Source organism: Ursus americanus, chromosome 9, assembly GCF_024610735.1.
Source record: "Ursus americanus isolate L20-20 chromosome 9, mUrsAme1.1.p, whole genome shotgun sequence".
Taxonomy (NCBI): Eukaryota; Metazoa; Chordata; class Mammalia; order Carnivora; family Ursidae; genus Ursus; species Ursus americanus.
Window position 1 is genome coordinate 16,449,786 of NC_142135.1, and position 20,024 is coordinate 16,469,809.

The window sequence follows — 20,024 nt, forward strand, 5'->3', positions numbered from 1 at the left end:
TTCTATTCATGAAGCCACTAATATTTAGATATAAAATAGAGCCACTGTGCCAAGCAGTGACTGCGTCTCCCTGGAAATAATCACTCAAGTCTACAGCAAAGAAAAGATTGAAGGTGTTTATTGAAATCACCTAAACTTTAAAGGACCATCCAAATACAATGGAGTAGAGGTCACTAGTAAGATGTCACCAGCCCCCTGTTTCGTTTAAGGACTGGTAAAAGCTACCACTTCACTGGGTAGAGCTCAGAAGGACTCTTTCTATCTTGGCTATTTTTTCCCTGGCAACTGCAGGGCATAGATGAAAAAGGGGGAAGGAGGGTGGGAACAGAACTTTTCAGAAAAACAAAACCACAAACCATCTTCTTGATGAACTCTCCTGCAGTCGTTTGCAATTATCTGTATTCGTTTGCAATTTAGATCCGCAAGCGATTAATTTTGTCAGACAAAGGACAGCTGGATTGGAAGAAGATGTATTTTAAACTTGTGCGATGTTACCCACGGAAAGAGCAGTATGGAGACACCCTTCAGCTTTGCAGACACTGTCACATTCTTTCCTGGAAGGTATGTCCCTCGGGGTGGCAGCCACAGACCCCTACCCAGCCCCTAAGAGCCAAAGGCACCGGCATTGCCATGCGGAAGCCCTTCCCACTTCTTTCCTGCTCTTCACTACTGCAGCCCCCGCTGAAGGTGTAGGAAGCTCTAATTCAGTCCCTGCAGAGAAAAACTTTGAGAGACCTTAATTTCCTCCACCCCTATTTTTATGTATATATGTGTGTGTGTGTGTGTGTGTGTGTTTTGTACATCTCACCCACGTGCAAATTCTCCCATCTCTTTGTGCACAGGTACACACACACACACAGAGCTCTTTAATTTTTGCAGAACTTATGGCATTCTTGACAGAGGAATGCTGTTTTGAGGTTGGGCACAGCCTCACGGGGCTACAAGCCAACGAGATGCTTCTGAGAACTCAAACCTAAAACCATGACGTTCCTTTCCAGGGCACTGACCACCCGTGCACGGCCAATAACCCGGAGAGCTGCTCCGTTTCCCTTTCACCCCAGGACTTTATCAACTTGTTCAAGTTCTGAATCCCAGCATGTGACAGCACTTCCGCAGGGTTCCCCCAGCTGATCGGATGGCTGGGAATACAGAGCTTGGACACTTCATTTGTAAATAGTGTACATTTGAAACGTTGGCTCAAAACTTCTGAGCTAAGTCACTGAGAGGACGTTGGAAGGGGAGAGATGCAGTTGCCGACTGGGAGTTTGAGAATACGGACTGCTCGTTAGAACTGGTATGGAAAAGCAGAAATATTGTAAATAAACTTTTTTCCTAACTATTTGCCGGCAAGACTGTAAGGGCAGGAATTCAGTTTCATCGGTGAAAGTGGAATTCTCCTCATGTTCACTGAAACTCCTTGGTAGTTCCCTAGGGATGTGGAAGAAAAGGGCAGAACTCGAATGCAAGACAGAACACTCTGTTTACAATGTGAAAATTTGCTTAAAGAAAGAGAAGACGGCGACATATGCGAAATCCCTGCGCTTTGGTTTCCATTGGGGGGGAGTGTTTTAAAAAGGCAAAGGAAGCACCACCTATCTTAAACCTGTGTGGGCATAGGGCCTTCTCTTGCGAATATATCACACAATAGTCTACCTCGGAAAGGAGGCAGCGCTCCCTTCGACAAAGTGCATTGTCCAGTAGGCAGTGTCTTTTTTTTCTTGGTTTTTCATCACATGAAAGTGGTTTCAATAGGAAGGGATCCTGGAGGCAATCCTCATCATGTTTCAGACTTCCTTTTTAGGCGAATAGGCACTCTTTGGAGTTGCCTCCTTTCTAGAACAACTCTACAGCACATATGCCTTTTTTCTTCCTTTCATACTGTAGCTCATTCGGGGCAACATAAGTCCCAGAGGAAGTCCTACCGCAGAAAAGATAGAATGAGTCACCCAATAGCTGTGAAGACTTTCTTATTCCTGTTTAACTTCTCAGCTTGTCTGGGCTTCCCAGAATATCTTCACGGATAAGCGAGTTATCTGTGGACTGCCGGGAGCCAGAGTGCTGATAAAGGCTTGTAAAACAGGTTTTATGTATCAGTTAAACGTTGCACTAGCTGCTGTCCCTCGTGGCAGGTGATGAGCCGAGGAGCTTTCTTTTCTTTATGCCCAACATCAAAATTTACTCAGCCTAAGCTAGGACTTCTTGCGAGGATGACAAGATGAAGCCTGGAGTTCTAATCATAGGGAACAGCAGTACTGTGAGTTCATCCCTAAACTTGCTCCACACCCCTGGGGATCTTGCTAGGCAAATTTCACCAGGTAACTGTGGAAGAAAGGAAATCTCAGGACTTCATGAGTTCATTGTCAAATATTCCTGGGATGGGGTAGGGGATGTTTTTGGGTTTTTTTTACTTTTTATAGAACTTTGCTTTTCTACAACAATGTACATATTTTGGCAGTTGTATTTGCTTTGTGCTTTTCTTCTTCTTTTGCAAATAAAGTTGCCACCCTGCATGCCCTTGGCAAATAAGTGAAGCAGAAATAGGAACTTGCTCACATTCACAGTGAAGAACAGTGTATCCTTAGGGGTTGAACGTCGGGGTGGACTGGGGAGGGGAAAGATGGGTAAGCATGTACAGAAACCAGCTGGCGATGCAGAGCCCCTTCCTGCCTTCCCTCAGGCACAGCCCCAGTACCAGCACGCTGCAGAGAAGTCAACTCTCCGCCAACCCTCCTCACTTTACAGTGTCTGTGCCTACACACCAGGGTATCTCCATGTTTATTTTCACTATCTCCACCCCCCCATCAGAAGAAAAAATTAAATTGCATTTAAATTCTCCCCACTGAGAAGAATTAAACATTAAAGAATAGGATCTTGTTGGGTAAGGTTGAGCTTCCAGAGCCCTATAATACCTAATGGGATTTTTTTGCTCTTTCCTCCCCCTGAGTCAAAGTCACACTGAGAATGCAGGGCCTATAGATGGTGGAAAAAAATACTGGCACTTCTAGAATTTCAGACAACTTCTCTCAAAGGTCTCAGCTTCCTGAAAGATGTGGGGCAGAGCTGGGTTGATTGTTATGGTGAGATCTCTGGATCTTTGACTCTGACATTTTTAGGGTAGGCGTTCATGGCCTTCCACGTCTGTCCATCAACTCGTGACCTCCACCCCTTCACGCTGATCAGGGAGGTGGAAACTCCCAGGCACCCTCAGGTCTGCAGTCCCAGAAATGTTGCCTGCTTAGACCGTCAGCACAAAACTGGCAAACCAGTCTCCTTTGGACTATCTGCAATGCCCGCGATTCATGTCCTACCCCAGGCAGTGAGGCGCATATGTGCGAGATGACCCCTACCACAAGGGGTAGGGTGATGGTTTTCTGAGATGTTTCCCTTGACGGTGCCTCCGGGTTCTACCCATCTCTGTTGGCATTTTGGGGGGTGGTGTGTGACAGAGTAGAGGAAAATTTTTAAGGAAAAAAGAGAAGAAACCAACATTTGTGGTTCTCTTTCATTGGCAGACGAGACTAAGAAAGGAAATGGCAGGTGGAGAGGGATGGGGGAAGGAATAGAAATGGCCAATCTTTGATGCTGTGGTTTGTGTGAAGGCAAGGAGAAGAAGAGAGCGTGTGAGAGCACCTGTGTTGGCACCACATGGCAGCTGTTAAGCATGGCCAGAGCCTCCTATATAAGTAAAGTGAGTGAAAAAGAAAATTCTCGTTCCCTGGGCACTAATCTTCTTTAGAATTTCTATTGGCAAACCCTCTGGGAACAACCTCACGTAAAAAACAAAAACAAAGAATCCCTGTCTCAAAACTGCTGGTCTAAAAGCCAGAGGGACAGGACAATGGAAATTGTTGGAAGAGATAGAAGGCTCCCCTCTTTGCTGTACCTACCTAACCACTCCCACCCCTGTAATGTAGAATTTGAAATTGATGTCAACCATGAAGTAATTCGGACTTCCAGAGAAGGAAGGAGGGTGCCCAGGCCAATGTGAGTGAGCCCAAGTCCACAGGGATGTTAGGTATGATCAGGTCCAACGTAAAGGTGTGTGAGCAACGAGCCCAGAGTGTCCTAAGAGTAAGGCACAACATTGAGGGAAAGAATATGTGAGTGCTCACTTCATAGCAAGATCCAGAAAAAAGTCCAATGACCCCTTCAACTACAGTGCATGATTACTTAATGCTATTACTTCGAGTAGATGGATCAGTAGCTTGGGAAGGCGAGTGGCAAAACTACAGAGTGAAAACACCCCCAGGGTGTCAGTCGTGAGATGGCATTTGCTTAGTGACGATCACCTTTACACTGAAGTGGCCTGGAGGAGCTATTTGAGGCGGGCTGGGCCGATACTCCTCAATACTCGATACAACGGTGGGCTTGGCTGGGTGATGGGGAAGTAACGTAACAAGCAGGTACCGAGTTACTGCCACGATTCTCTGTGGATTCGAAAAGCGTTTTTCATGAGGAGCTTACAATTTAACAGAGGCTCCTTTTTTCTGTTGTTTCTGTGTGGGAGACGAGGGAGAGCTTAGAATTTCATCTGTCTAAGCAAGTGGTGTGATTTACCAGGTCAATCATTTCAAGACATGTTCAACAATATATCGTTTGTAGCATTGAATACAATGTTTATCATAAAATACGCACCTGAGTTTATATTTTTCTGCCAGGCTATAGGGCAATAATGTTTTGCTATGCACTCTATTTTATGTGTGAATTTTTTTAACTGTAATTTTATGTGTGACTTTTTTTTTTAACTAAACTGTATCAACATTTTCTATGTGGACATCTGGGTGTGTGTGTGTGTGGTTTTTTTTTTTTTGTTTTTTTTTAATCTGTTTCCAACTATCTGAGTCTGTGAACCATCCTCCTGACTGGATGCTGGCCTAAAATCCTAGTGTTTAAACAGACCTCAGAAACACCCCAAACCTCTAGACAAATGCAAAGACATGGCTCTTTGATATATCTTGGGCTCTTGATGTCTTCAGTAAACAAGATCATAATTCCTTTAAACTCAACATTTTCTTTAGATGCTTTCTTCTCTGTTTTGTTAAAGAGAGTAAACCCTCCGTGGCTTCCCAAAGGAAGGAAACTCCCATCCCAGACTTTAGTGCTGGAAGGGAAGTTCAAGATATTGAAGATGGTGGAGTCTGGAATTCCTTCTGCCTTTCAGCATGAGGTAGTGGGTCCAGAATATTCAGGGGACATGTCTGAGTCCATGTGGTACTCAGTGGTAGACCTGAGTATGAACCCAGGACTTTCTGAGGCCTTGACTCTGTGCCCCCGACCCAGCATACATTGGTATCTTCTGGAGACACATGACACTTGCCTGATTGTTCTCAACACCTTCACTGTGGAAGGCAAGCGTGAGGGTCCAGTGTTAGGCATCCGGCCATTATCTTTTCCAAATATTTTAAGTCCCTGGTTCCCCATGGAGAAGTTAACATTTCTCCCTGGAGCCACTTAACATTTTAGGAACCTCTGACCCTGCTGCGAGAGTAGAGCATTTTAGTGAGTACAACCTGCTCACCACGGAGCAAGCAGCATGTTTTGACAAACCCACTTTTCCCCAGGTAATTACATTTTAATTACAAAAGTGGCCCTTAAGACAGGTAGATAATGGCTGAGCAGCAGGATTGCTTTCTAAAAACTGAGGTTCTGATGATAACCAAGCCAGTATTTCCTCTCAGACTAAGAAGTACATTTAATCCATACCCTTCATCTCCCCATCCTCCAACACCTGCCATAAGATCTGGTGAGTTCCTTTCCCAGGGGGACCCTCCCATTCTCTGCCAAACCTCATCGTTACTAAGCAAAGAGGGATTATTCCAAGAGACAGCAAGGAGCGAGGGGCCACAGATATTTGTGACTTTGTCTGCTGGACATTTTTCCAAGTGTCCCTGAACTCAGCAAACAAAGCTTCCTGAGAAATCTCCCACAATTCTGGCCCTGCTCCATTTGTCCAAAAATGGATGGCTGCTCCAAATCTCCGAACTTCTTAAAACTCCATCTGCTACAACATTACTTCTGGAGTTTGAACATGACTTTTTCTGTCTTTGAGTACAGCAATGTTTGTTTAATTAACGATGCACAAGTCTGTTAAACAGAAGGCTCCAAGGATTGCTCTACGCTTGAGAGCTCTTGGCACCATCTTTATTCTACCAAGTGCCAATAACCGTGGCTAAAGGGGGTGTATATTGAAGTCCATGTCCTAAGTTTAGAAGCTTTACTCCTTTTAATAAAAAATGCTATAGGGGTTGAACATGTAACTAAAAGTATAAGGTTAGTCTCATTACATGCGAAGATGTTTATTTAATATTGTGTGAGCTAAGTCCTTCTGTATAAATTATTTGCACACTTTCCTTGCATGATGAATTGATTTTTTTTATAGTTGTTTGTACCAGACGGTGGCATATTTTTATAAAAATTTTTTGACACTGAATTACAATAAATGTTTTTCCAACAACACACTGGTGCATTTTTGGTGTGGGCCAATTCGAGTTGGCTTTTTAGCATACTGAGTATGCTTATCTTTTGCCTCATGAGGCTTAGATTCCTTGTCCCAGAAACTTATCATTGTTATAAAATTTCTAGGAATATGTCAAAAAATAAGCTTGCTGCTGAATACCAACCTCAGTCAATAACACAGCATTATGCTTAAATGGGATAGTCCCACTTACTGTGTGTCTACTACAATGAGCTGTGAAATCAGTATCAGTTTATTCAATAGATATTTACTGAACAGCTATTATACACTGGACCCTGTGCAAGGCACTGAGAATAGGATAGTGAACAAGACAGAATGCCTGCCTTCATGGAATTTAGATTCTAGTAGGAAAAGTAAAGACAACACATAAACAAAGCAAGTAGGAAAATATTTAATTCACAAGAAATGCTACGGTAAGAATAAACAAGGGGCTGAAATGCAGAATAAGAAGGGAACCTGCTTAGGACGGGCTGAACTGGGGGTCTCTCCAACAAAAGAGAGGCTGAGACCTAAACTGTAAGAAAGAGCCAGCTGCAGAAGAGTGAGGTCAGAAGCATTCCAGAAAGAGGGACTGGCTTGAGCAAGGTTCAGATTATGGTCCTGCCGCTTACCTACAGTGTGACCGTTGTCCCCTTAATTCTTGTAGGTCTCAATTTCTAAGACTCCAAAATGGTGATCATGAATCTATTACTTACGGTTGTGAGGGTTAAGTGAACTAATGCAAGTAAAAGGCATGGAGCCAGGCACACCACACGTGTTCCATAAACGCTAACAATCATGATTCCCCAAGCAACATTGCTCTCTGCATCTCTGCTTAGGTGTGATGCACTCAGGTGACCGACGTGCTGGCTGAATTAATAATACATTTACTCTGGAACACACCCTGATCCTGCCGCTAACTCTCCATCCGAAAACAACATAAAAGGCACATTAGACGAATCAGATTTTTTTTTTTTTAATTTCCACCAGGATCACAAAAGCTCAGCACTCACTAAATATCCCATGCATTCATCACTCAGGCTGCTCCATCTACCTTGAATATTCTTCTCCTACTTCTGTCTGATAAGCATCTATTGCTCCTTATGGCCAGCTCCTCCCTAATGCTTCCTCCGACTGAGTAAATCTCACCTCCCATAACACTTTCCTGCATCTAGACTTTGCTACATTGTAGTCTTATTTGGGGCTGTGTGTAGTACCCAGCACAGGGCTGGGGCTGAATGAATTAATAACGCACACAGACATTCACAAAATGCTTTTGGTGAAAGTCTCACTGATCACATGCTTACCCTCCACTCAAATAAGAATCAGTGTGCATTTATGGGCATAGACAGAACTATTTATAGCTTCTTGGTTAAAAATTAATGTAGTTGAAAAAGTAACAAATGCGAAGACTTAGTGTTCATTAAAGTTTAAGTTCAACTACATCTTTACAAGTCTAGTAAATTTTCATACAAAATAAGAGGGGCTTTTATTACTGTTTGATAAACTCAAATTGAACAAACTAAAGTCCCTTTAAAAAACAGGTTCCTTTTCTACACCTAATGAAAATTCCTTGGAGCCCCTGGGTGGTGCAGTCGGTTAAGCGTCTACCTCTTGGTTTTGGCTCAGGTCATGATCTGGGGGTTGTGAGATCGAGCCCTGCGTGGGGCTCTGAGCTCTGCTGGGAGTCTGCTAAAGTTTCTCTCTCCCACTCTCTCTGTCCCTCCCCATGCTTATCCCCATGCTTACTCTCTCTCTCTCTCTCTCTCTCTCTCAAAAAATAAATGTTTTTAAAAAAAGAAAATTCCTTTAAACATGTTAAAACTACAATTATAAATCTAACACATTTGCTTTTTTTTATATAAGCACTTCAAATACCTGCTCAGGGAAGCTTCAATCCTAATAAGCAAAACATTCCCAGGTAAATTAATAACTTGTAAATTTAATAAATTAAGCATAAATAGGTCTCAAAAACTCTAGCATTGTTACAACAAGTGAAATTACTATACCTTTCCATTTAAAATCATATCTTACACTAATTACTTATTTTAAATGGAATCATAAGGCTACTACAGTAGGCAGAATAATGACTCGCCAAAGATGTCCACATTCCAATCCCCGGGTCCTGCGACTATGTTACATGGCAAGGGAGACTCTGCAGGTGTGATTAAGTGCTTTGAGACAGAGATTTATCCCAGATTACCTGGGTGAACCCAATCACAAGGGTCCTTAAAAGTGCAAGAGAAAGGCACAAGAGGACAGAGTGATGTGACAGACAAAGGGCCCTCCCGCCATTGCTGGCTTTGAAGAGGGAGAAGAAAGGGGCCACGAGCCAAGGAACCAGAACCATCTATAATCAGGAAAAGGCAACGATTCTCCCCCAGAGCCTGCAGAAAGGAACGCAGCCCTGCCAACACCTTGAACTTGGCCTAGTGAGACCTGGGTCAAATTTCCCAGAATTCTGATGGATCTGCATTGTTTTAAGCCACTCAATTTGTGGTAATTGGTGACAGCAGTAACAGGAACCAACACCATTAATGCGACAGATTCACTCGCCTGTCCTACAAAGCTATCAGTCCTGACCCTTCGGCTCCCCCGCCCCCAAGCTGAGTGAGGGTCTGTCTGCAAATGAAAGGCACGACTGTCTTTAGAGCCTAATTCAGCAGCAGGAGTTATTTTGACCGCCTGTGCACGTGACCTGCAAGGCTGGACAGGAGAGCTCTGGCTGCCGCTGTGGTAGGTGTAAGTTGTCTCCTGCCCGTGACAGACTTCATGGAGGTTAATGCCAATCACGTTGCTGCCCAAGAAACATCACAGAGGATCAGCGTTTCCTAGTCTCTCCAAGAAGCCATGTTTACGAAGCAGCAGTGTCCTGGCACGGGAGCTCACACTCAGAAATGTGAGCCCAACCCCTGACTTTAAGGACTTTTGTAGGTCTGGTTAGGGGGTGGGGGGGGCTGGGAGGCACAAGAGAAGGTACATCAACTACAACACAAGATCCAAAGTGCCAAGTACCCTGACTGATGTACAAAGGACCAGAGGAATCCAGAGAGGAAGGACTGAGTTCATGCTTCTGAAAAGGAACGATGTGGGATAAGACACAAGCCCACAACATACTCTTCCTGCATCTGTATAAACAAGGACTCCTCTGGAATCTATAAGCCAGGGACTGTGGCTTGAAAGCCAGAGACCAGGACTTACCACCCAAGCCTGTTTGGTGCTGTCAATAGGTTTCTTGGAGAAAAAAAAAAACAAAAACAAAAAAACAATGAAACAAAACACTAAAACACTGAAGGTTGGGCCGATTTCCCTTTTGAAGGGAACTGAAGAGATGCTCTGTGTTCCCTGGGGGTCCCAGGGCCTGAGCCTTGTCATTGTTCTCAAAAATTAACAAACACTCAGTGAACCCCAGGTCTTTTCAACAAACTGTGATGATCGATGTTGAGTCAACTTGGCTAACCCATGGTACCCATTTGTTAGGTCAAACACCAATGCAGATGTTGCTGTGAAGGTAGTTTCTAGATACGATTAACATTTAGATAGGGAGACCTTGAGTAAAAGAGATTAACCTCGACCGGGTGGGTGGGCCTTAGCCAACTGTTGAAGGTCTTATGAGGAAAAGGCTGATGTGCCCCCAGAAAGAAGGAATTCTTCCTCCAGACTGCCTTTGGGCACAGGACTGCAACATCAGCTCTTCTCTGGGTGTCCAGTCTGCCGGCCTTCCTTACAATTACAGACTTGCCAGCTCCACACCTGTGTGAGCCAGTTCCTTAGAGACAGAGAGAGAGAGAGAGAGAGAGAGAGATGATAGATAGATAGATAGATAGATAGATAGATAGAAAATTGACAGATTTTAAGAAATAAAATATATCTATACAGATATACACACAGAGTGGGGGGGGCTGTGTATGTCTATATAGAGATAGAGGGAAAGACAGAGCAAGAGAGAGAAAGAGATGAATCCTATTTGTTCTGTTTCTCTGGAGAACCCTGACTAGTACATGCTCCTAGAAAGAGAACAAGGCAAGGAAAGTCTGCAGGAAGGCTTCAGAGGGCAGGAGGGAAAGAGAGAAAACCCTGAGAGCGAGCAGAATCTAGTGGCTCTAAGGGGCTGTCAGCCAAGTACCACATCCTGAGAAATCATATTTGGCAGATGCCGGAGAGTGCGGCAAAATAGTCACCCTCACCCCACATAAAAGCGAGTGGCTCCCCTCTCTTTGTACTTTTTAAACTGACATTCAATTGTTTTAATTATATTTAGCTTTTTCTTTTTTGTGTGTGAAAGAAATGTGAGCCTTTCTATATCTGCTAGCACCCAGTCAACACGTCAGCTATTTTTTTTCAAGGTTTTAAATTCCAGTTAGTTAGCATACAGTGTAATATCAGCTTTGGTGTGCAATATAGTGATTCAACACTTCCATACATCACCTGGTGCTCATCACAAGTGCTCTCCTTAATCCCCATCCCTATCTCCCCATCCCCCCAATCACTCCTCTGGTAACCATCAGCTTGCTCTCTACAATTAAGAGTCTGTTTCTTAGTTTGTCTCTCTCTCTCTCTCTCCCTTTTTTCCCTCTTTGCTGGTTTGTTTTGTTTCTTAAATTCCACATATGAGTGAAATCAAATGGTATTTGTCTTTCTCCGACTTATTTCATTTAGCATAATACTCTCTAGGTCCATCCATGTCTTTGCAAATGCTAAGATTTCATCCTTTTTATGACTAATATTCCATTGTATATATGGACCACATCTTCTTTATTCATCAATGGACATAATTTGGCAGTTGTAGATAATGCTGCTATGAACATCAGGGTGCACTTATCCCTCTGAATTAGTATTTTTGTGTTCTTTGGGTAAATACCTACTAGTGTGATTGCTGGATCATAGGGTAGTTCTCTGTTTAACTTTTTGAGGAACCTCCATACTGTTTTCCACAGTGGCTGCACCAGTTTGCATTCCCACCAATTATGCATAGGGGTTCCCCTTTCTCCACATCCTCACCAACACCTATTGTGTCTTGTGTTATTGATTGTAGCCATTCTGACAGGTGTGAGGTGATAGTTTTGTCTTAATTTCAAAATTATTCCAAGAAGCCCCTACTTCCTTCAGAGAGGCAGCCTAGCACAGGGATCAAGAGCAAAGAATCTGAAGCCAGTCTGCCTGGGGTCAAACTCTGTCCTGCCTCCTCCTTGCTATATCAGACAGACTGCTCAACCTTGACATGCCTCAGTCCCATTATACGTCAAATGGGATGTTAACAGTACCTGCATCACAGAACTGCTGTGAGGAGTCCCTGACTTGATGCATTTTAAGTGGTTAATACATTCCATGTGGTTAGAGCAGTGCTTAACGCATAGTAAGTTTTATATAAACATTCATTATTATTATTCACTAAGGCTACTTTCCATTTTGTTTTTGCATTATGTGCTCTAGGCCGAAAAACCACGCAGCCTTCACTGTCCATAAAGAGAGGCATAATTACCACAGTTGTAGCTTTTGCTTATTGTTTAAATCAATGGTGTCCTATCATCCCATCAGTAAACATTTTTAGCATAAACCCAATATATGTGTATTTATTAAATACAGGCAGGAGCGCATGGGTGGCTCAGTCGGTTGAGCGTCTGACTCTTGGTTTCAGCTCAGGTCATGATCTCATGCATCGTGGGATCGAGCCCCATGTTGGCCCCGCACTCAGCAGGGAGTCTGCTTGAGATTCTCTGTCTCTGCCCCCTTCCCCGACACTCACACTTGCTGTCTTGCTCTCTCTCAAATAAATAAATAAAATCTTTTTTAAAAAGTATAGGCACGCATTATTATCATTAATATTTCAAAGCATAATGAACACTTAGGAGGACAGTCAACATTAGTAAAGATGGATATAAACCCATACTTCAAATAGTTGTGATCATTTTTAACTTTCAAGCCAATTTTTGGTTGGCTTTCGTTAGCTTGCCATTGTAGCAGACACCGCAGCCCGTGGAGAGGCCGTCCTAGCAAGAGCCGTGTTAGTGCTGACACTTCCTTGTTCCTTTATGTGCAACTGTACTATCTTCACTCTGCTGTGTCTTTGCAAGAACGTTCCTAAAGCATTTGTGCATTTTGTGAGATGTAATTTAAAACTAGATGCTAGAATCCATAAGTCCATGTAGCCAGGCACACAGAAGTTGCAGTATGTTACAACACACCGAAAACAGACGACTGACTGAGGGCACCACCGCCTCCGCTTTGCGCTGCGGTCAAGGTGCCTCAGGTACTGACACGACACTCGATGTCTGACAGGTGGACACGGAAGACCATTAGTAATCCGGATACTGAATATTTGTAAAGCTTCTGTGCTGGTTCTCTGTCTGTCCCCACAGATCCGTGCCCCCGAGGGCTGACCGAAAAGGGCTGCATCTCCCAGGGTCTGTTGCCGTCGGATTGGTGTGTGGTTGGGTTTGCCCAATGGGAGGTGCTAGCAGAGACCAGGGAGCAGAGAAAGAGAGAATCTGGGGTCTTTCTCATTCGCTCCCTCCTGGCTGGCCACTCGTCTCTGACAGGGGCTATTTCCTTTCTCCACATAAAGCCTCCCCATGGCTCCAGCTATCACGGGAGAAGCATTCTCCAAGCCTGGGAGAAGGAATGCTCACTGTTGCTCACCTCTGGGGGCCTCAGCATCCTCTGTGTCCCCTTAACCATACCCACACCTCTCCAAGTAGTCCTTTCATTAATGTCCCTTCGATGGAATTATATAAGGAGATTATTTCCCATCAGAAACCCTGGATAATTGCTTTATTTCTTCCTCTTCAATAAAGCAGTCAATGGCAATTTTCATTTTTTCTCTCCAGGACCTCACTTCAGAGACCATTGGTTTTTATTTGAAAGATTTATCTATTTATTTTAGGGGCGGAGAGGCAGAGGGAGAGGGACAGAGAGAATCTCCAGCAGAGTCCCTGTCAAGTGCGAAGCCCAGCATGGGGCTCGAGCCCAGGACAATGAGATCACAACCAGAGCCCAAACCACGAGTCAGACGCTGAACCGACTGAGCCTCCCAGGTGCCCCTGAGACCATCAGTTTAAATAGCTATTCTGAACATTAAGCCAAATCATTTCCCTGACCAGTGTGAATATAAGTCCTAGATTCCCCATTTCTCCCATCACTCTTCAGGGAAAAGTTCTTGCTTGAGCCAATAAACACCTGCTGAAAAGGGGAGGGCTCCCAGAATGAGCCCTCAATAGACAGCCACTCAGCAGCCGTGGCCTCTATTCAGGGGTCTGTCCCACCAGGCTGAACCTTTGGGAAGCCACTTCAGCTCCCTGACTCAGTTTCCTCATCTATAACATGAAGGTATGTTGGCTCAGCTAGTCTCTAGGTCCTTTTTAGCTCAAACATCCTTTTGTAATTTTAGGAAGTCATATAGTAGTTCAGAGGAAACTGTTATTTGGTATTTTTGTTTTCTTTTTTGTTTTTCTTCTTCAACATCTTCCCCCCGCCCCCAAAACAAGCACATATTCACCTCCATTGGTTAGAGTATTTCTTGAGTAAAAATCTTTTAAATTGTATGAACTCCTAAGTAAGGGCGCCTGGGTGGCACAGTCAGTTAAGCGTCTGACTCTTGATTTAGGCTCAGGTTCTGATCTCAGGGTCATGACATTGAGCCCCACATCGGGGCTTGACATTCTCTCTCTCCCCCTCTATCCCCCCTACCGCTCGTGCTCACTCTCTCTCTCAAATAAAATAAATCAAATCTTTAAAAATAAATAAATAAAAATAAACTCCTAAGTAATAAGAAAGCCCAGGTGTAATAACAATAATAAATTGAATCCTGTGCTTTCAAATACATCGTACTTTTTTAATTGTCATAGCAACCCTGTAAGGTGTATACTAGTATCATCCCACTTCACAGATGTGGAAACTGAGGAGGCTCAGAAAACTTAAATAATCTGTCCTGGATCACACGGTGTGGCATGCTGGAGCTGGCTCATGAGGGCTGACCTGCCTGTGTGTGTCTCTTTCCACCTCCACGTTCAGTGGCATGTCCATAACTTAAAACTGGCCTTAGTGAGAATATTTACACCACAGAAATCAGAAAGAGCTACAGATCAGAGCTGCCGCTGCTTCTCCTTCTCCTCCTCCCCCTCCTCCTGCTTCTTCTTCAGAGCTGATTCTTCAACATTTACCATCATACTCTGGCCACACAGTTACTAAACCACAGAGCTATGGCTTAAGCTCAAATCTGTCTCACCCTAAACCCAGTGTGCTTTTTATGACACTATAGCCATCCTCCCTGCACAGCACCTAATACAGTGCCTCAGGAAAAGCCATTGTGAAATACATATTTCCTGCACCAGATACCCAGAGGTCTCCTGGATAAATTTTCATTAGCCTTGCCATTCAAATGGGCTTGCTATTAGATGAAGACTTGCCGACAAATAACTGCAAGAAATCTTGGCTTGTGCTAATAGCCCTGCCACTGAGAGATGGAATAGATTATACACAGAGCACTGCTTTGTTTCCATTCCCTCATATGCAGGAGCACAATACTCTCTTCTCCTCTCCTAGTTAGGACTGTCCCCCTTTCCAGGTCTGGCTTCACAACCAGGAAATGCCTTGACATGAATGCGATTTTAACTTGAGACAAAACAAAGGAGGGGAGAAACCTTGAATTCAGGCAACCCTAAAAGCATGAACTTCACAGACTTAAAGACGTTAAACCTGACAGAGACCTGAAGAGGTGATCTGGTCCAGCTTCTATCAACTTCCTATAAGCATACAGCCCACCCTGGCCCCCATTTCACCGAGACAAATGAGACCTCGGAATGTTCGGTACTGCCCCAAGAACAATCCTCTGTAACTTGATAATGACTATAACAGGATGTTGAGTGGGGTTTCTCTGCTCCCAGAATTTTGCTTTTCTTTTTTCCTAGTTGATTGATTTTAACTAGTTTCACTAATATGGGTCACCTTATTTCCCAGCTCTGGGGACCTCTGTGTCTTTCAAGTATTTCTAACATGTGCCATATTTCTTAGCTAAAAAAAAATTGCCTGTGTATATAATTTGGAAAAACTTCCAATGACTCATTTCCAAAGACATGCAATTCACAAAGTCATAGCTTCAGATATGAGAAGAAAAGAAAATGATACATATTAAATTTTATGGTCTACTTCATAGAATCTCTTAGGAAATAAAGTATCTCCTAAGTTATCTCTGGAAGATCTTTTTACTGGAAACATCCCTAGTTTTGTTTTGGTTTTTGCTCCAGCTTTATCCAGATATAACTGACATATAACATCATGTAAGTTTAAGGTGTACAACTTGACGATTTGATACATGTGTATACCTGAAATGATTACCACAATAAGGCTACTTAACATTTCTATCAACTCACATAATTAATGTGTGTGTGTGTGTGTGTGTGTGTGTGTGTGCACGTGTGTGTGTGGTGAGAATATTTAAGATCTCTAAGATTGTCTAAGATTATAAGATAGATCTTAGCAACTTTTAAATATAGAATATAGCACTGTTAACTACAGTCTCCAAAACTTACTCAGCTTGTAACTGGACGTTTGTGCCCTCTGATTAACAGCTCCCCATCTTACCCCTAGCTCTGGCAGCCACCATTCTAGTCTCTGTTTCTGTGAGCTCAGCTTTTTTAGATTCCACATATAAGTGAGATCCAACAGTATTTGTCTTTCTCTGCCTGACTTATTTCACTTCGTGTGATGCCCTCAAGTTTCACCCATGTTGTCACCAATGACAGGATCTCCTTTTTCGTGTCTGAATAATATTCCACCGTGTGTCTATATACACCACAGTACGCGCGTGCGCACACACACTCACACAAACGCACACATTATGCTTTATCCATTCATCCACCAATGGACATTGAGGTTGCTTCCATGCCTTGGCTACTGTGAATAATGCTGCAGTGAGGTCCCAGAACTTTGGATAAAACCCAACACAGAGGACAAGTGGCACTGAGTAGCCTGACATGGTAAGTCCAACAGGTGGAGCCAGCCACCTCACTGACGGGCTTCTGGAAAGGCCAGAATCAACTTTCCTGAATCAATATAAGGGAAGGAGTAAGAGCGAGGAGTTCAGCCAGGAGGGGAGGGTAGTGTTCATGGAAAGAGCCTATCCCTTCCCTTAAGTCACAGCCAGGACTCCAGGAGAATCATTCATAAAGCCCAGGGGTTCCAGCCATATGGAATACTGGCATTGCATTCCCCTACGGTTGGCTGCATGGGCCACGGGATTGCAAGTGTTGCCTGGGACTAAGGAAAAGAGCCCTGGAGAGGACACGGGCCTGGGAGACAGAGGGGCAGCAAGGCAGCCCGCGCTGTGCCCAGTGGCATGCGAGGGTGTGCGAGGTTTCCTTGGGTGCACTGGATGCTAAGAAGGTAACCTGGCTTCAAACTAGGCTTCAGCCATCTTCCCTGCTGAGGCCACCCTCTCAGGTAAGTGGCCCCAGCAGCCACTGATGGGAGTGAGGACTGAAGCAAGGTCAGAGGAAAAGGTTTCGCTGGAGCCAGATCTCCATGCAGGAAAGTGTGTGGGGAGAGACTCCCAAAGTGGCCTTGGAAGGACTTGCTCCCACAGCCCACAGGAGAGCCAGCTTTAGAAACCTGCCTCGGAGGGAACTGACCACAAGCCAGTTAGCTAGAGAAGCAGCCACAACCCATGGGGAGAGGACAGATACCTCCTCTTGGAGTCAATAAGGAAGAGCCTCTGCCTCCTCCCCGTGCCCGCCCTCCCACTCCCACCCCTCACCTAAGCTCCAGGAAGAGGGACAGCCACAAGGAACCCAGGCAGCCCCCAGAGCCACCGCTTCCCCTGCCCTGGTGGGGCAGAGAGGAGAGCTCAGATCTGAGAAAGACACTATAAAATTAACCAGGCTAAGGCTCGCATACTGGAATGAGACTGCTAATAACCAGCAGGAGCTGGAAAGCTGCAGGACTTGGCCTGAAGGTCACCAACGGGGCCGTTCCCATGAAGCCTCGGGAAGAGCCATATAATATCGTTGGGAGCCAATATTGAAAAAGAAAAAAAAAACCTTTTCATGGTGAGACCATGAACTGAGACTTCCCATCCAGCCAGTTCCAATTTACTCAAGACTATTTACCTACTGTGTGACTGGTAGTAGGTCTATTAAGTGAAAAAAGGCACCTGGAGTCATCATATTTCAGGAGCCCACATATTTAAGGGGGAGGAGACTCAGACATAGGAACCAACAATTTTAATATTCTACAATCGGGTTACATGAGGTTCAGCAGAGACACAAAAATACTTACATCAAATAGACTTTTCTCTGTTTCAATTTCCTCATCTATAAGATGGGAATGACAACAGCACCTAGCTCAGATGATGGCTGGCTGGAGTAGATGAGCTATTTTGTGTAGAACAGTGCCTGGCACTGTAAACTGAACACTTATTAGTGTTTAATACTATAGTTATTATTGTTATCTTACGTTGGATAGCTAGGCGCTGTTCTAAGCAGGCTAAACGCCTGATTATCTCAACAATTCTATGAAATAGTACTATTTATTATTCCCATTTTACAGAGGAGAGAACTGAGGCACAGGAAGGATAAGCAGCTTGCCCAGAGACACAAGTAGAACTGAGATTCAAACCGAGGCTGCCTGAATCCAGGGCCTGCACTCACTCTGCAGCTCAGGGGTCTAGAGTGGCCAATTTTGCTGGGTACTTCCCGGGAACACAAAGGCTAAAGTGGTTTTTTCCAAAACAGCGACCGATAAAATGTAGTCCTAAAATAACTTGCAACAAAGAGTTCTGGCTCTGCTGAACTTTCTAAATAACGTTCGCATGAATTCTTCAATCCTATTTCAAATCAGAAAAGGCAAAAATTCATTCGGGGGAGTCCTGGGTGTGCAGATGCAAGCTCCCTAGCTGGTATGAGGGGCCCACCCTAGCATGTGGATCCTTCGAGCCTGCCTCTGGCTCTTTCTTACGGGAAGCTGCATCCTGCCCCTCAGCCAGGTACCCTGCTTGATTTGGATGCCATGCCCTCCAAAGGGGAATTTCAGGTCCTCGAAGTATAGCCTGGACAAGCAATGCTTGCTCTTGGTGTTTATATAACCATCCCAGCTCCAAAACAAGGGATGCTGGTCCTCTGTAATACAGGCTTGTAGGCCTGTCGCTGGGGAGAGAAAACAAGGATAATAGCTCCATCTGCCTGTGGAATCCAAGCTCTCTCTAGAAGCCCAAGAAAGCTCCCAGAATAGGAAGCAGGAGGCCAGGTCCCCTAGCACCACCATTCAAAACACACATTTTTATTAAATAAACAGAATTTGGCTGCTTCTAAACTGAGCATGACTGTGGCCTTGCAAATGACATCATCACATCTGGGTAGCATTTTGTTAAACTGAGAGCTCCTTTAAGTTCCCAACCACATAAACCCCCCCCCCCAAAACATGTTCTTTAATTCCCTAAACATGTCCTTTAATCAAGAACAGCAAGAGTTCAACTTGGGAAGCATAAAAAAGGCACACTCATTAATCCATACCATGTATCAGGATTCCAGATATCAAAATCTTGCTTCTCTTTTACACACCAATAAATTGTGACCTGGTGTCCAGTATTCCCATGCAGAGTTGGCGGTCCAGGCTTTTAATTCTACTGCATTTCATCAATTCTAAGATGAACACCCTTTTCATTCTTAATATCTTTGAATTCAACCTGCACCTTATAATCCCTGGGATCTTAGAGTCAATGAAGCACAGACTCATACTGAAACTCATGTACCCCATCAATTGTACTCTTCAATCTCTCCCTGATGGTTCCTCACCTTCTCCCCTGCCTCCCCCAACTAGAGTTGTCAGCATCACCTGCCTGGAAGTCTGCAGGAGGGACTTAACATGCTCCCCCATCTCCAGCTTGAACCCCTCCAACACATCCACCTTATTGCTTCTAGACACATATCTAATCATATCTAATTGCTGGATCTGGGGGATAGGTAAATGAAGATTCTTTTCACTATTTTTTTTTTTTCTATTTTTGGCAGGTATCTTGGTCTCAGGCTGCTGTTAACAAAATCTCCTAGACTGGGACCTTAAACAATAGAAATGCATTTTTCCACAGTTCTGACAGCTGGGAAGTCCAAGATCAAGGCCTGGCAGTGTCCGGTTTCTGGTAAGAGCTCTCTTCCGGACTTGCAGACAGCCGTCTTCTCACTGTGGCCTCACATGGCAGACACCTGACCTCATTTCATCTGAATTTCCTCCTATCTCCAAATGCAGTCACATTGGAAGTTAAGGCTTCAACATATGAATTTCAGGGGGACACAATTCAGTCCACAGCAGTAGGTTTGAAAATATACATAACAGGGGTGCCTGGGTGGCTCAGTTGAGCATCTGAGTCTTAATCTCAGGGTCATGAGTTCAAGTCCCATTTTGGGCTCCATGCTGGGTGTGGAGCCTACTTCAAAAAAAAAGGAAAATACACATAATAAAGTTTGTAACACATCAGTGGGGATGCCCCAGACTGTTAACAAAGGCTACCTCTCTGTTGGGGGGGGGGGGGTGGGGGGGTTGATTTGGATGGACACAGAAGAGAGCCGTGAAAGGGGACTTT

At 44.3% G+C, this 20,024-nt stretch overlaps 2 protein-coding genes across 4 annotated transcripts in view; one reads left to right on the top strand and one right to left on the bottom strand.

The window, feature by feature from the left end:
* Positions 1–6,456, top strand: part of FBXO32 (F-box protein 32) — a 34,739-nt gene extending 28,283 nt beyond the window's left edge. Inside the window, exons 8-9 of the mRNA XM_045805684.2 lie at positions 418–561; positions 999–6,456. Coding sequence (XP_045661640.1) covers positions 418–561; positions 999–1,088 — 234 coding nt within the window. The 3' untranslated portion in view covers positions 1,089–6,456. The remainder of the gene's footprint in view (positions 1–417; positions 562–998) is intronic.
* The window catches only part of NTAQ1 (N-terminal glutamine amidase 1), a 73,801-nt gene that overhangs the window by 7,871 nt on the left and 45,906 nt on the right, over positions 1–20,024 (bottom strand). The gene's annotated exons all lie outside the window — the stretch shown is intronic.